The sequence below is a fragment of the Sarcophilus harrisii genome, chromosome 1 (assembly GCF_902635505.1).
Source record: "Sarcophilus harrisii chromosome 1, mSarHar1.11, whole genome shotgun sequence".
Lineage (NCBI taxonomy): Eukaryota > Metazoa > Chordata > Mammalia > Dasyuromorphia > Dasyuridae > Sarcophilus > Sarcophilus harrisii.
This window is the reverse complement of record NC_045426.1, coordinates 91,041,722-91,058,891: the sequence shown is the minus strand read 5'-3', so window position 1 is coordinate 91,058,891 and position 17,170 is coordinate 91,041,722. Positions and strand designations below refer to the sequence as shown.

At 34.3% G+C, this 17,170-nt stretch overlaps 1 protein-coding gene across 2 annotated transcripts in view; it reads left to right on the top strand.

Moving 5' to 3' along the window:
- Window positions 1-17,170, top strand: part of SMARCC1 (SWI/SNF related, matrix associated, actin dependent regulator of chromatin subfamily c member 1) — a 158,527-nt gene that overhangs the window by 118,797 nt on the left and 22,560 nt on the right. For both annotated transcript variants that reach the window (XM_031960825.1, XM_031960832.1), the window contains exon 25: window positions 8,602-8,736. In XM_031960825.1, the coding sequence (XP_031816685.1) occupies window positions 8,602-8,736 (135 nt within the window). The remainder of the gene's footprint in view (window positions 1-8,601; window positions 8,737-17,170) is intronic.

Genomic DNA, 17,170 nt, shown 5'->3' with positions numbered 1-17,170 from the left:
CATTAGTTAGAAAATAATTGAGTCATGTAGTATAAACATTATTATCCATTTTCCAGTTATGAGGAAGTGGAGTCTTAAATTTGTCAGAGCAGTAAATGGTATAACTTAGGAATCAAGGCCAGGCCTTATAATTGTAAATCCAGTACTCTGTTTCTCCTTTATCAACTGTCTTTCTAATTTGGGCTGTTCATATAACACCTATTTTGTCACTGTTCCATCATTCTAACTTGAACAAAGTTGAAATCTAGGTGGATTACTATAGTGGTTCGAAAGTTTGCAGTTAACATTTGTCATTTTTTCCCTAAGATTTCCTGATTTGTATAGTTCCTTAATATAGTCCCACCCATTTTTTTTTCTGGTTGTTAAGATTTGAAAGTATAACAATTTCTAATTAAATAACATTGTGAAAGGCTATTTAACTGTTACTTTATTTTTTCTGTTAGCATAATTTACTTACAGATTCCTTAGGTCCGGTTAGTAAATTCTTTTGCCCTCTGCTGTTTCTGTGTTGTTTGATATTCCTTGTGTCTTCTGTCCAAGTAGTCCAAGTATTCATCACCATGCTAATGTTAGAAGAATAGACAGTCAGAGCTGGAAATGACCTAAGATTCATAATTATAGAAATAAGACATTTGAGGCTGAGATGACAAAATGGCTTTCCTTAGGTCAAGCAGTTTTTCAGTGATGGCTCTCAGTTTCCATTCTGTAAGGATAATGCATTTTCTATTCTGCGTGTGTCCTTAGTATTGTTGGCTAATAAAGTTGGTTCTCAAACCGCATTAATGGTTATCCTACTAATTTCCTCCAAAGAAAATAACTGTTGTTGTGCTTTTAGTCCAAAATGATTGTTAAACAGGCATGAAATGCAAAGCAGATCCTGGGGTTATAAGAATAGAATAATTGGATCATAGGATTTACAGCTATATTGGATCTCAAGGGTCATGTCTTTCAACTTCCTCGTTTTGGAGGCAGAAACTGAAACCCTAAAAATGAAAAGAGTTGCTAGAGGTCACCACAGGTTGTAAGTGAAGGGCTGATGTTTGAATCCATGTCTTCTGATTTTAAATCAAGCTTTACTTTAGGCTGCCTCCCTTTCCCATACCGTTTAATTTATATATTGCTATAGTCACCTTTTAAAATTCCATTGTTTCCCATTGCCAAACTTAGATAGTTATATATAGCTTATAATTGTTTGTCCTTAATACTGCACTAGTGGCATCATGATGTTGTATTCAGGGTACAGTATGTTCAACTGCTGCTGGTCACTTCAATATGAATTAAAAGGCTTTAACCACAAGCCAGGTGTAAATTATCCAATTGAATATTTGGGATAGATCTCCCTAGATTTGGACATGTCATGTTTTCATTGAACTATTTTGATTCTCCCTTTGCTTCAGAAGCACAGCATTTTTCTTTGTAGGCACCATGCTGAGCCACCCTGTGGCAGCTTCTCTAATGTCTCACAATTGATACTAACATTGTTTAGAGGGACTTGGAAAATATTCTTCCTTTGCTTCTTCTGACCTCTGTGCAAGCTTTTGGCTTGTGTATGGTTCTCCATAAAATAGTCTTTTAGGTAAACATGCATTAGATGTTTGGGCTACATGATCGATTCAATAGTGTTGCACTATTTATGGTAGAAGTTGAATGCTTGACACTTCAGGTGAAGAGAGAATCTTATTAGGGGCAGCTAGGTGAAGCAGTGGATAGAGCATCAGCCCTGAAGTCAGGAGAACCTGACGTGTCCTTAGGCACTCAATACTTCCTAGCTGTGTGACCCCTGGGCAAGTCACTTAACCCCAATTGCCTCAGCAAAAAAAGAGAGAGAACCTTATTGTCTGGTACCCAGGTCATCTAAAGAATTTTCCTAAGACAGTTCAAATGAAAATAATTCAATTTTCTGGCATGGTGTTGGTAGACTGTTTAAGTCATAAGCTTTTAAATACTTAGGGATTAATAATTTTGGTTATTCCTCCCCCTCAAAGCAATTGAAGTTAAGTGACCCAAGGTCACACAGGTAGTTAAGTGTAAAGTATCTGAGACTAGTTTTGAACTTGAGACCTCCTGTCTCCCAAGTCTGATACTCTGTCCACTGTGTAACCTAACTGCCCTTACTTTGTGATATCTAAAAAATAAATTAGTTCTTTCAAAACTCTTTCTAGAGTCTTCCATATTTATGATGCGACTGGATTTTTTTCCATTGTACTTACTCCATCTCTTCTCAATAAGAAACTCAAAAGGCATTTTAGTGTAGTGGAAATAGTATCATTAGACTTATTCAGGACTCTTGATTTAAATCCCGGCCTAGGTGCTTGCTAGCTGTAGTAGTATAAATAACATGGCCCTTCTAGGCCTCAGTTTTCTCATTTGTAAATTAGATATATTTAATTCACAGGATTATCATGAAGAAAATATAAACCTCAAAACAACATGTAAATATGTGATTCTTGTTATTGTAATTCTGGAGAAACTGAGGCAAGATAGAGATTAGAGAATATTTAATATTTTATTTGAAAGGGAGAGATTTACAGGGACCAAATGGATCCAGGGTTTGGTCCCAGGGCTGAATTCTTCTCCAAGAATCCCACAAACAATGTGAGTTCTCAATGACATATACAGGTGGCTCAGCTACAGGGGGTAGACTGAGTCAGGGGTGGAATCAGAGTGCTAACAGCGCAGTTCCTACAGGGTGAGGGGAGGCACAGGGGCTATCTGATAATTGGGATTACAGAATGGGGAGAAGCACCCAGCATTCTGATGATGCCTAAGAGAGAAGGTCTTTCTCCTTGACTGGATCATCATGATCAAGAGGGAGGAGTAGTTGAGCAGAACAATTCAGGGAAACCGAGGCAGAACAATTAGGAAAACTGAATCAGGATAATAAGAGAACTGTGGCACATTATTTTAATAGTAAACTCACATCCCATCCACTCCCACCCTCACCCCTCTTTTTTTCATCTGAAATATAGTTTAAGGAATAGATAATGTTTTGGGGGTGATGGTGTGCATGTGTCTGTGTGAGGGAGAGGGAGGGAGGGGGGAGAGAGAGAGAGAGAGAGAACGCACAAGCCAGCTGGAAGGCAAGCCAGAGTATAGGGAAGTTACTACATTTTCTACTTTTGAAAGGTTAGTATATTCTTAGTAGTTTGTAAGGCAAACTGCTTTTCTTTTGTGCTTTTTGGAGTATTGTGTCTATATGTGTTTTTGTTGGTATGGGAGACCATTGAGACTTACTGCTTCTTTACTGTCTCAGTTTTCTGGAAATAGTCTGGCTTGATAAAGTTCAACTTTTAAGGATCAAAAGATCCTTACCACCAGAGTTGTACCACCATGATATTTACATTGATTTTCAGTTAATATTTTTTCTTAAAACAATGTTTTTTTTCTCTATACTTGTTTAATTTCTGATTATAAAACATTTAAATTCAATCATCTACTCTTAGTTTGAAATTTTTATTATCCTGAATTGTGACCTTCTGCTCACATATTTCAAAAATAAAATTGACTAAGAATTAAATGCAAAGAGTGGCAAAATTTTATTATGATGAAATAAAATTTATAAGAAAGCTCATCAGATGTATGTGTACATATATACATATATTTAATATAATTTGAATAGTAATTACTTGTATTGAGCCCAAATTTGTTCCTAACTTCATTGCTTCTAGTTAAACCCTTTGGTGCGAAGGAGAATAAATGTATGCTCTCTTTTGCATGCTAGAGACTTCAAGACATCTATTATGTTTCCCTTCGTCAAGTCTTCCCTTTTTCTGGCTAAGTAAGAAACTGCTTCGTTTTCTTCAAATGACTTGATCCCATGGTTTTTCTCCATCCTGGCTGGCAACTTTAAAAAATCTTTTCCAAGTTATCCAGCCCTAAAAATGTGGGGCTCAGAACTAAAGGATTTTCTCCATATAGTCTGATCTAAGTAAAATAGACATGTGGGTATTGCCTTCCTGGTCTTAGATACTATGCTGAACTTAAGGTACTGTACCTAAGATTGCTAAGGTACCAAAGCTGTAATAGCAGTTGTTGTTGTGCTGAATGTTGTTGTTGCCTGTTGTATCAATCATGTTGCAGAACTTCCTAAATTAGATACATGCTCAAAAGTTCTTTAGTATAGCATAAGAAAAATGCAAGCGAATGAAGAGTGCTACTTTTATCCGTTTTTATGCTTCATTATAATTAGGGCTTAGCCAGTAGTTCATATAAGCAATTATAATTGGGGTAACTTTTATTAAGCAAAACTAAAGTTTTATGGCTTATATCATTAGTTTTCCTATATAAACTTTTAAAAGTGTGGAAAATTTTTTACTGTTTTAATGGGTATGTTTTAACCTTCAATCAATCACAAATTCCTAACAGTTAAAAACAATGATCTTAGCTACAAAACCTTACCATTAGTTTTTTTTCTCTCCCTCCCACCCCCCCTCATTTTTTCTACCTCTTCCCCCAGGTGATCCTCAGTGCTCAAAGACTATGATGAGACTTTGAACTGCAGGGTCTCTAGCATCTTAAGATAAGACTCCAGATGCCAAAGATAGAACAGAAGAATTGGAATCCATTTTTATCTGCCCTTGATTCTCACCACAACCATCCTAAATACACATTCTTTCTAAAAGTCTACTTTTAGAGTGTGATTTCAGGAAATAGGAAGACTCAATTCTTCCCCTTCACTTTGGGGATTTTTGGATTCCTTTTGGATTATTGGATTCCCTCCAGTATTAGATTAAAACTTTTCATTCTGTAACTAATCATTTTTTTATCTGAATCTCAGGTTGTATAAGTATATTTTAAATGTTCCCCCAACAATCATTAAAAAAGAATCTTTGCAAAATTAAATCTTCTTGTTTATCAAGAAAATTTATTGAAGGACTAATGCAGTCAGTTCTTTAGTAAGCCCCAAGTAATGATAGATGATCTTATCATCATTTATGATCTGTATTTATTGTCTTAGGTTTTCTTATAATGGGTATAATGGCACAGTGAAAAAAAACCTGTCCTTGAGTTCAGATCCAATCTCAGATAATTCCTAGCTGTGTTACCTGGAGCAAGTCCCTACACCTAGCACTCACATTGTGGGTTGTTGGGAAGATTAAACAAGATAATAATTGTAAAGAGTTCAGCATATAGCAAGCACCATATAAATGTTAGCTGTTGTAATTATCTACTTACTCTCAAAAATATTATTTATAAAGTGTTAAGCACAATGTCTTGTATGTATTTAACAAGTACTTATTTCTTTGCTTTTCTTCCTCCTCAATCTCATACCAATATTCATTAGTTGTTAGATACTTTTAATGTTGAATATGTCTCTAAATATATTTCCCTGGAGAAATGTATTTGTGGTTTACTTCAGAAACTTTTGACTTCTACAGTTATTTCAATTAAATGGAGGAAAAACAAAGTACCCTAATGGAACAAATAGTCATAAATAATAAAAACCTCTTATAGTTTGAAATATATTCAGGGAGATTCTAATATGAAAGAAATGACGTTTCTGCCTTTCACCAGATCAGAGAATATTTCCTGGCAATCAGAATATAAATAATTTTGGAAGTTTAATCTTTTATTTGCTATTTCCTCTAATAAAACATCTTTCATTTTTCTTCTTGTAAAATAGTTGATAAAATACAAGTAATAAACTGATATTTGTTTTTAATAGCCATATGTAGATTAAGAAAACTGGAGCATATATGAAATGTTATTAAACCTTCCATGCTGAATATAATATTCTTCTTTTTCCATTTACACTTCCATGAATTATTTCCCATATGTGAAACATTTCAGTGAAATAATTTGCATTAAATCTGACTGTCAAACTCTCTTAACTTGAAAGGGATCTTACATTTTTAGAAACTTGTTTTTGCATGTTGCAGTCTTTTCCTTTTTGGGGGGGCGGGGAGGTGGGGGTTGTATTTAACATGCCCTTTGATCTAAGCCTTCTTATTTTGAAACATATCATCTCTGCTCATAACCTTTCTCCTTTCTGCCTTATCCTTGGTTCATTTTTCACATTGGAATTTAGTCATAATCTGATTCCTTCTAGAGTCTAATCTTATTCTAACTGAATAATACCACCATTCCAGCTCTCAAAAAGATGCCAGACTAAAGCAGACTTTACTCTGACTTAGCTCTCTATTATCAGTCAGTTAACAGATACTTCTTGAGAATTTATTTTATGTTCCATTACTTAATTTCTCCTCTAAAACTTCATCATGTGAGCTTTACGTACAGAAATGAAGCTGTGAATGATCCCACTGAGTTATAAAGCTTCGGTGAAGTTCTCAATGAAGGGAACTAACAAAGACCAGGATAGAGATTATTACTAGAGAATGATGGATTTTTTTTTTCAGCCACACCAATTCAAGAAAGCAAACAAGGAAATTTTAATCTATCAATGGAAAGCATATATCCAAGTCCTTGAAGAGTTTGATTTTTTTTCTGATTTCATTTCAGAGATAAAAGTATAAGTGATACCTTGGATGAGGAAAAATTGATATGATTGATGTAGCAAATGATGTGGTTATAGGTGCCAGATGATATGATTTAGGAGAGCACCAAATGTTTGGAATTGATCATGTGAAGAATTCACAATGGCCATTCTCTTTGGCGAAAGGTAGATTTATTTAGGAGAGGTTACAGACAAAATGAAGAGAGGTAAATATGAAATGTAGTTAGGAGAGCACATAACAAGGAAAGGGATTTTAATAATTAAAGATAGACAAATACCCTAATGGAACTCACAATTAGCCAGGAGAAGGGAAACACTATAGTTTGGAGCATAGCATCAGGTAGCACCCTAAAACCTTAGTTATTAGTTATAAGGAAAAGATACCGTAAGGCATAGTAGGAGGATGAGAAGAGAGAAGCCACATGGCAGGTAAGACACCATGAGGCAGAGTGCCATTGTGAACTGACCCAAAAGGGTATAGCCAAGATGGCATGGGCCATGGTGTCTTTCTCCTTGTTACAGCTAACTTAACTTTTTTAATTGGCTAGTCATTGGTATAGCCCCTTTCTCCTGATTAATTATGAGTTTTACTAAGAACTTTTTTTTTCCCTTCTTAATTTTTAAAACCTTTCCTTGCTGATTATATGCTCTCCCAAATCTATTTCATATTTACCACTCTTGGTGCCTATTTTACCTCTTCATTTTGTCCTTAACGTCTTCTCATAAATGAAAGTACCCTGTGATTCTTCACATGTACTTCAATGCCTAGTATTTTGAACTAGAAGTTGCTGCCCCAACCTCATCATTATCATTCCCCATTCCTGGTTTAAAGTGAGGGAGCTACATTTTGTAAGGTAGGGAAGAATTAAAAAATGAGTGGGTGCCCATCAGTTGGGGAATGATTGAATAAGTTGAGGTATATGAAGGTAATGGAATATTACTGTTCTATAAAAAATGTATGAACAAGCTGAATTTAGAAAGGCCTGGAAAGATTTATATGAACCAGTGCTGAGTGAAACGAGCAGAACCAGGAATATATTGTACACAGTAACAGCAAGATTGTGTGATAATCAACTATGAAAGACTTGGTTCTTCCCAGTGGTTCAGTGATCCTGGTTCAGTGATCCAAGACAATTTCAATAAACTTTGGATAAAAAAAGCCATCTGCATCCAGAAAAAGAATTATTGAGATTGAATGTAAATTAATAAAGCATGCTATGTCCACTTCTTTTTTCTGGATTTTTTTTTTTCTCTCCCACAGTTTTTCCTTTTGTTCTGATTTTTCTCTCCCAATGTAATTCATAAAGAAATGTATATTAAATTAGTATACCTGTATAACCAGAAAAAATAAAGTGCAAGAGGTAATGTAGAATAGGGGACTAGCAAATTTGGGCAAACTGACAGGCCTGAAAATACATTTTTTAATGTAAATACACTAAATTTTAATATATTAAATGCTCTAAAATTGTATTTGAAAATGTAAAAAAAAAAACCATTCTTTATTCACAGGTGGTACAAAAGCAGATATGGCATAGCCTTAGAATAAAAAAGTTATTGAATATTAGAGCTTGGAATAATCCTTGAATCATAGAACTATGAGTTGAAGTATACTGGAACCCTTTCCTCATATCCAATTTATTATTATATTTAGGAAATCTCTTTGTAAGTAGCTTGAAGAATCTGTCAAGCTTACAGATAATGAAACTACATGGTCATTTCAGTGTGTATAGTGGTGTTGGGGCTATTTTAGAGTGAAGTTTCAAATGTTTCATACATTTGAAAAGTAGATTTGACTACTTAGAAGAATCAGAAATCCTAGAAGATTTATGTACACAGAATTAAAAATTGTAAAAGAACAAAATATATGGTGAAAATGAACAAATGAGAAAATTTGTACTTGTATGCTAACTTCCTTAAATGGTATTTAATAGCAAATGTTTATATTGATAAACTTTTTTTTAATAAAACACTTTGCCACAGACATCTCACAAAAATTCTTTGACAAAGAGTAGGGGATATGTCCTTAATTTTGGCTCCTGGTAGTAATACCAGTTATTGTTACTGATGAGAATTTTATGTTTTCTATTAGTTTTTTAATTATTTTTGAAACAAGTATTTAATTCACTGTTTAATTTTTTTGCATTTAGCACCTTGCTGCTGTAGAAGAAAGAAAAATCAAATCTCTGGTGGCCCTGCTGGTAGAGACACAAATGAAGAAGCTGGAGATAAAACTCCGTCATTTTGAGGAACTGGAAACAATCATGGATAGGGAAAAGGAAGCTGTAAGTATGATGGAAGCCTGGTAAATTTAAGTATCAGTCTTAAGGAAAAGAATGAAAGTTTATGTCCTTAAAATTATTCCTTCCTTCCTCTTTATCATACTTTTTTTTCAAAAGCAAAATATATTTCCTAATATCCTTCCCCATAGAATGCTTGTCATTTAAAAAGTTAAACAGAACTAATCATGTGTAATAGTTTATCATAAGTCTGACACTTGTGTTTTTCCACTGTTCTACTTAGAGAGTCATTGAATCATGATCTTTTCCATAAAGACATAGGGAAGAGGGAAATGTGTTTTGTTTTCTTTGTATTACAATATTGGTCATTATTGGATGACCAATATTATTTGTTTTCTTTGCATTACAATATTGGTCATATATTATAATATATGTTACATCTTATATTACTATTTATATTATTGTTACTCTTCTGGTTCTTCAAAATCAGAAAACTCTTCTGTTTTCTTTCTCAGTCAGCTTTTAACATATCTTCCTGTCTAGAGACCTTTTCCCCCTGTAAACATAAAATTATTTTTCATAGTGCCTAAGCACTTGACCAGCAAAAAATACAATAAATTCTTTTCACAAAATCTTTTCAGCTTTTATTATTTCTATCTTTTTTTCATCTTTGCCTATTTGATGGGGAAAATGCAAAACCACAGAGTTGTTTTAATTTGAATTTCTGTTACTGAATATTTGCAACATATTCATGTGTTTATTAATGGTTTACAATTTGTATTTTGATAACCATTGGTTTATGTGCTGATCAAGTATCTGTTGGGGAATGGCTTATATATTTGTGTCAGTTCTCTCTATATCCTGCAGATCAAACTTTTATCAGAAAATTTGATAAAGAAATTTTTCCTAATAAGTAGTTTCTCTTATTTTTGTTGCAACCATTTGTTCAATGTTGCCCTTTCTCACAGTAACACATAAATATATTCCACAATTTAAGAAATTTCTTAGTTTGTTGAGCTGAAATTGATAACCACATGCTTCTCTTTTTTGGAATGTTTGCCTTCATTTTATTGTTGTTGTTAGTTAAATTTGTTACCTGAGACCAATTATTAAAACCCAAATGCTTGTATACTTTTGGGTCTTCCTGTCACTCTTACTGTTCATGTTAATTTAAAATTTTCAGTTTTTATACTGGTTATGTAATAGAGAGTTTCTTTTTATCATTGTAAATGGAGATGAACTTCGCACTAAAATTATTCCTACTTAGGACTAAATCAAATGTCTTATTCAAGTATTGATTCATTTTTGGTTGTGGTGGTTGTTGTTTTTCCCCTTAAGAAATTTCCAATAAGTAAAGATGATGATCTCATCTTGAGTTAGACTGATAAACAGTTAGACTGATAAACAGAGTTATGAATCTATTGTAGACTCAACATTCCCATGGATTTGAAAGGAAGTTAAGAGAAGGAAATTAGACCAGAGAGGGATGATTTTCATAGAATTGTATCAAAAGGAGGCCTCTAACATAGTCTGGACTGACTATCATTGCTTTGTAGTCCCAGTGAATGCAGTAAGTAAAGCTCAGCCAAAGCACCAGCAGCCCCAGGAACCAGAGATGTGACTATGCCTTCATGATACACAGGCAGCCTTTTGACCCCTAGGAGCAGCCCCTATTCAAGCTGTAGTGCCTCTCTGTTGCCTAGCCCCAAGAAACAATAGGAGTACATTATTATTGGTTATCATTATGGAAGCCTTGTTTTCTACTGTTACCTGACTGAGAGCAGAGAATTTTTCTCCACCACATGAATGGTCTAGCGAATACTGCCAATCTCTAGTTTTTTTTTTTTTTTACCATGGCTTCTCCTGATATCCAGGTGAAAGAACTAAAGAAGCAAGCCTCAGGGCATGCTGCAGTCTCAGAATTCCCCTTTTCCCTTCCAAAGAAAAAAGATATTTCTCTGGAAGAAATTAAGAAGAAATGAGAAGCTGTACAAGAAAGACACAAGTTTTAAGAAGTTGAGATCTTGAAGTAGCTAACTGAGTAGCAGAAACATGATGATATGGTTCAGAAATCAAGTGGAGAAAACAGCAATCTCAGTAAAATGGTAGAAGGAAAAACTATAGCACAAAAGGAAGTCAAGAAAAAACCAAAAGGTACAAATAGCTGCTAAGCTAGCACACTTAAGGGAGACTGATAAGCTCATAGAGAGAAAGTACAGAAACACTGGAGTGCAAAGACCCTGCCAACAAGAGTGGAGCTTAACTAGTGCAAGATCTGTCTTCTTTCCATCTGACACCTAGGAAAACTGAAGTGTCCCATATTCTTTCTGACAAATATTCCAGAAACTGATGTTGAGCCTCAGATAGATAAAAAGGGTAGGGTAGAGGTGATGTTTTGAGGGAAAAGGGACCTATTTTTTTCTTAAAGTATTTTAGCATAGCTATTTTTCTTGTCCTGTCTTTTATATTCTGGTATACTTGGTATTGGGTTAATGGTTGTATTGGCTCTATGAAAATAGTTGTGAAAGAAATCTGTAGTATATTTCTCTCCAGTTACTAAAGGCAGACCATCTGTTCACTTTTGAAACTTTACCCTTGTTCCAGTCTTTCCAGATACTACTGTACTTGAAAAGTTAATAAAACTGCATGGTTTTAAATTACATATAAGAAGAAAAATATAAGCAAAAAAAGCAAATAGATGATTCTAAATGAAGTTAATTTCAAACAAAATATAATCTCTTTTGTAACTATTTAGGTAGAAGAGTCATCTAGTTCAGCTAAACTTAAGATTCTGAACTTTTTTAATGCATCCCTTTGGCAGTCCAATGAAATCTTGTCGACTTCTCAGAATAATAATTTTAAGTACATAGGCGTATAAAGGAAATTTATTATATTGAAATGAAATAAATTTGTTCCTAAACGAATTCATGGATCTCTTGAAATCTGTCCATGGACCCCAGATTGAGAATCTTTACTCTAGAGGCAGAGCCAAGATGGCAAAATAAAGACAGCAACTCGCCTGAATTTGCTCAAATCTTCCCCATTTCGACTATCCCAAATAACTTTAAAATAATTCCTTAAATTGAATCCAAGAGTGGAAGAACCAAGATAAGGTCAGGGTAAAACATTTTTCATCCCAAAACAACTTTAGGAGGTTGACAGAAAAGTTTGCCTCACTAGGGTGATGTTCAGGTCTAAACACAGTGCAACGTCACTCTCCTCCCGGCAAGCCATCACCAAGCAGTCACATCATCACAGGAGCTCTCAGTCCACAGATGGTAAGATTGTTAGACAACTGGTCAGAAGGACGACCCTTTGCTGACACTGGTTACAAGATGTTATTGCATTGCCCCAAAACACTTCCAGGCCTCAGTCCCAGGGCAAATAGGAAGTACAGTGCTTGTGATTATGGGACAGTAGAAACCCTGGCTACAGTTCTGGGCAGAGAAGAATATTTCTGGTTGTTCACAAGGAGACAAGGGCCCTGATCTCACTTCTGTGGCAGAAAGGTGTGCTCACCTTTGTAGCTGCAGGAGAGAAGAGAAGGGGCTCAAATCACCTTTCTAGGGACATAAGGAGCAGTAGCTCAGGTAGCTGCAGGAGAACGGGGACCCTGGTCACCATTCTAGGGTAGGAAAGAGTGCTTGTGGTCATGAGTAGACAGGAAAGCAATGACCACACTTTGTGTGGCTTAGATCATGCCACTGTGGAAAACTGTTTAAAAAAAAAAATTACAGAATCTCAGAATTTACTCTGAAAACTGCTGCACAAAAAAACTTGGGTAGTTTCTTAGGAGCAGTGCCCAACTGTGACATCAAGTCAGATCACAAAATAGACTGCAAAAACTATCCTCTTCCCCCCAAAATGAATCTAACCATAGACAGAAAAGATCAAGACACACTTAGAAGGCAGTGACGCCAAAACAACTATATGTAAGTCTTAAAGAAAATATGAATTAGATACAGGGCCAAAAAGAATTCTTGGAATAGCTCAGAAAGGATTTTAAAAATCAATAACAAAGTTGAGGGAACATTAGGAAAAGAAATAAGTATGATATGAGAAAATCATGGAGGAAAAGTCAACCATTTTATTTAAAGGAGGCACAAAAAAATACTAAGGGAACCTTGAAACTGAATTGACCAAATGGTAAAATAAATAAATAAATAACCCTAACCCTAAAATAAATAAAAAAGAGAAAATTTCCTTTAAAAGCACAATTGGCCAAATACAAAAACATATACAAAAAAAATCACTGAAGAAAAGAACTCTTTACAAAGTAGAATTGGATGAGTTAAAGTTAATGATTTATGAGACATTAGGAAACATTTTTTAAAAAATAAAAAATAGAAAATGTGAATTACCATTGGGAAAACACTGACATGGAAAAATAAATCAAGGAAAAATCATTTAATAATTATTGGACTACTTAAAAGCCATGATCAAAAAAAGGGCCCAGATTTTGTCTTTTAAGGAAATATCAAGGAAAACTCTCCATGTATCTTAGAACCAGAAGGTAAGATAGAAATGGAAAAAAATCTATTGATCACTGCTAAAAGAGATCCCCAAATGAAAACTCAGGAATATTACAGAATTCCCAAATCAATAAGAAAAAATTGCAAGCAGACAGAAATATTTCAAATATAGTGTAGCTAAAATCAGAATAACAAAAGATTTAGCACCTTCTACATTGAAGGATCATAAACCTTAGAATATAATATTATGAAAGTGGAGGGAACTAGAATTAAAACCAAGACTCATATACCCAACAAAACAACGTAACCCTTTTCAGACCATAATGCAATACAAATTATAATCAATGAAAGACCATAGAAACATAAGTTATATGTTAACTAGAAACTTAATCACCTAATCCTCAAAAATGAAGGGATCAAAGAGCAAATCATAGAAAAAATCATTTCTTAATTAAAGGGTATGTCAATAATGAGACAACATAACATACCAAAACTCATAGGAGTCAACCAAAGTAGTCCTTAGGTGAAAATTTTTAGCTCTAAAGACATCAATAAAGTAAACCTAAAATTGGGTGTGCTACTAAAAAAATAATAACTGGAAAACAAATTAAAATTCCCCAATTAAACACCAAATTGGAAATCCTGGGGAAAAAAAAAGAAAGTAAGAAAAAACAAAAAAAAAGAATCCTGAAAAAAAAGAGAAAGTATGAAACCCATCAAATTAATCAGTAAAATCAGACACTTAAGTTTTATGGGAAGGAAATAAATTAGATAAACCAGTGGTTAATTAGAAGAAGAATCAAATCACAATTCTCAAAAATGATGAGTAAACAGCATCAAAGGAGAAGAAAATAAAGCAATTATTGGGAACTATTTTGCTCAATTATATGCCAATAAATGTGAAAGTCCAACTAAAAATGGATGAATAGTTATAGAAGTATAAAACTGGGTAAAAATGTTTACAGCAAGTTTCTTTGTTAAAGGTGGCATTTCTCAAAAAAAAGACAAGCGAGTCAATTTTAAAGGAATGCAAGTCATTCCCCAATTAAGAAAGAGTCAAAGGAATGGGCATGTATTTTTCAGAAGAAGAAATTAAAAGCTATCTATAGTCTCTCACACACACACACACACACACACACACAAAATGCTCTACTAAGTAGAGAAATACATATTAAAACAACTCTGAGGTATCTACTTAACACTTTTCAGATTGCCTAACGTGGGGAAGGAAGAAAGGAAAAATGATAAGCTTAGAGATTGCTGGGTCAAAAATGGATCAGTCCATCTCCTAATGGACCTCTCTGAATTTAACCATCTTGGTCTTTGCCATCCCTGAGGACTACAATATACTTTTCCCTCTTGAGAGAATTTGGCATAGGAATACATCAGTTTGGAGTTTTTGGAGTGAGAGTGGCCATTGAGAGAGAGGATAGTTTTGAAAAGACTAGTCACAAACAAAACAAAATTCCTCAGTTTAAAAGGAGAAGATTAAAGTGGGAGGATGGAAAAAAAAAAGTGGAGATTAGTGGGAGACTAATGAGGTTCTTGTCATTGGGAAATGGCTAAATGAATTTGGATGTATTATTTGTATTTGATTGTATTTGAATGTATTATATATTAATGTGCCTTGACATGACTAAAGAAGTGATTAAAGATAGTCCTGGGCTAGTATGAACTGATGCAGGATGAAGTAAGCAGAAATAAGAGTATAACTTATATAGGAACAACAACATTATAACAAAAAGCAAATGAAAAAAATTGAGAATTTTGGTCAGTGCAATGGTCAACTCTTTCTTCTGAGAATGTATATTATTCAGGCCCTGATAGATGATGGACTCAAGCTGCCCCAAGAGACATATGTGTCTGGATATGAACGTTAGATGGATTCATCTATTTGTTTGTTGTGAGCCATTTGGGGTTGTGAACCCCAGAGTCACACAGCTAGGAAGTGTTAAGTATCTGAGGTTGAATTTGAACTCTGGTCCTGATGCTATATCTACTGCTCTAACTGCCCCAATTTGACTATCAGAAAAGGGTTTTGGGAGCAGCTAGGTGGTGTAGTGGATAGAGAATGAGCCCTGAAGTCAGGAGGACCCAAGTTCAAAAAAGCCTCAGACACTCAACATTTCCTAGCTGTGTGACCTTGGGTAAGTCACTTAATCCCAATTGCCTCAGCAAAAAAAAAAAAAAGAAAGAAAGAAACAAAAGGTTTTTTTGGGTGGAAGGGAATGGGAGGTTAGCAGCCATGATGTCAAAAGTAAGAAAGAGCCATTGAAATATTTTTCTAAATGCCTATAAGAGAAGAAAGTTCAAGAGGAAGCAGGGCCCAGCAGTTTTAAAAGTCGCATGGAAGGTATTTTTTATATTTTTTTTTAAAAAGGAAGATAATAATGAAATACAAATGCATGGTTTCTTATAAAGGCAGTCCCTTTTTCATGTTTTGCATATATGGTTATGATAGTTTTTTATATTGAGGATTAGAATTTTAAAAAATTTCTAAAGATCTCGCATATCTACCTCAAAATATTTTTAATAGCACTTTTTGTAGTATCAGAATTAGAAGTAAACTAGACACCCAACAATTTGAAGTTATTAAACAAGTCATGATATATTGACATAAAGGAATTCTGCCTCCCATGAAACAAGGAATATAAAGACTTCTGGGAAGCATGGGAAAACATTGGTGAACCACCGACTCAGGGAGCACTCCCAAATCAAGTACAAATCTTTTCCCATCTGTTCTAATATGTGTTGGGTTTTAGGGTTTATTTATTTATTAATGCTGGTTTATTGTACTAGCCTTGTCCAATCTCTAGTAACTGTTTTCTAAATGATAAAGAACTATTGAGCCTTTTTTTCTTTTTTTAATAGTATTTTATTTTTCCAAATACATGCAAAGATAGTTTTCAACATTCACATTCACAAACCTTGTGTTCAAAATTTTCCTCCCTCTCCCTATTCTCCCCTCCCCAAGACAGCAAGCAATCTCATATAACTTAAACATATGCAATTCTTCTAAACATATTTCCATATTCATTATGCACAGCAACTCTTCATTCACAAAAGTTGTAAGTAAGTTAAAATCTTTAAAGAAAGTCATCCCAATACTTGTAAAATCACAAGTTTTTGAAATGCTCATTTAAGGCTGCAAAAGTATTCTTATACCCTTAAAGAGCTTCCACTTTATTTGGAAATACATGCCAAAAAACATTTTAAAAAAATCTTAACAACAAAAAGCAATATACTTACAAATGATTGGTGTGGAAAGTAAATGCTACTACTACAGGATTTTATAAAAGAAGAAAAAGTATAAAGATAGCAATAAGATGATATTCAGAGAAATGCTTTTGTACAGTAGTTAGTGGGAGATGTTAGATGAGGCAGCAGGGTGTAGACCCATTAAATGTCTGGACACTAATAAGGAAGATATATTGTGCTCCAGGAGATTATTTTAAACATTGCTTAAAGAACAATTTATTTCTATACTCGTCACATACTTTTGGCTGCTCATGCAGGTGATAATGCCTTCTATCCTTGTTATGGGTCAGATGAAACAAACTTTGTCCTTACCATTCATTAAATCTGTTTTCAGACGTGTCCCGTTTACATCAGTTGTAGTTTTTGCTGTAATGCAGAATGGTCATGCACAGTAATGGGTGAAGTTGACTAAGGGTAGGAGAAACCAAAAAAAAAATGACAGTGAGAACAATTCCTGATGTTCATATGTAAGGTACTGCTACCAAAGCACATTCTGGGGAAAAAAAAAACCACAGGTTTAGGTAGGAAGAGATTTGCCAGTTTTGTTTTTTCTTTTTCTTTTAAACATCAAACATTTCAAATGAGGATCTGCTCGTTGTTGGCAATTTTGAGGACAAGAGGTTAAAAGCTACCAGTTTGAACATATTTGTCCAAATCTTGGCAGTGCATTTGGAGTTTAGCAGTTTCTTTTTTTTCTTTCCCACCCCTTCTCCTACTTTGTGCAAATGTAGATTGGGAGAGGAACCTTA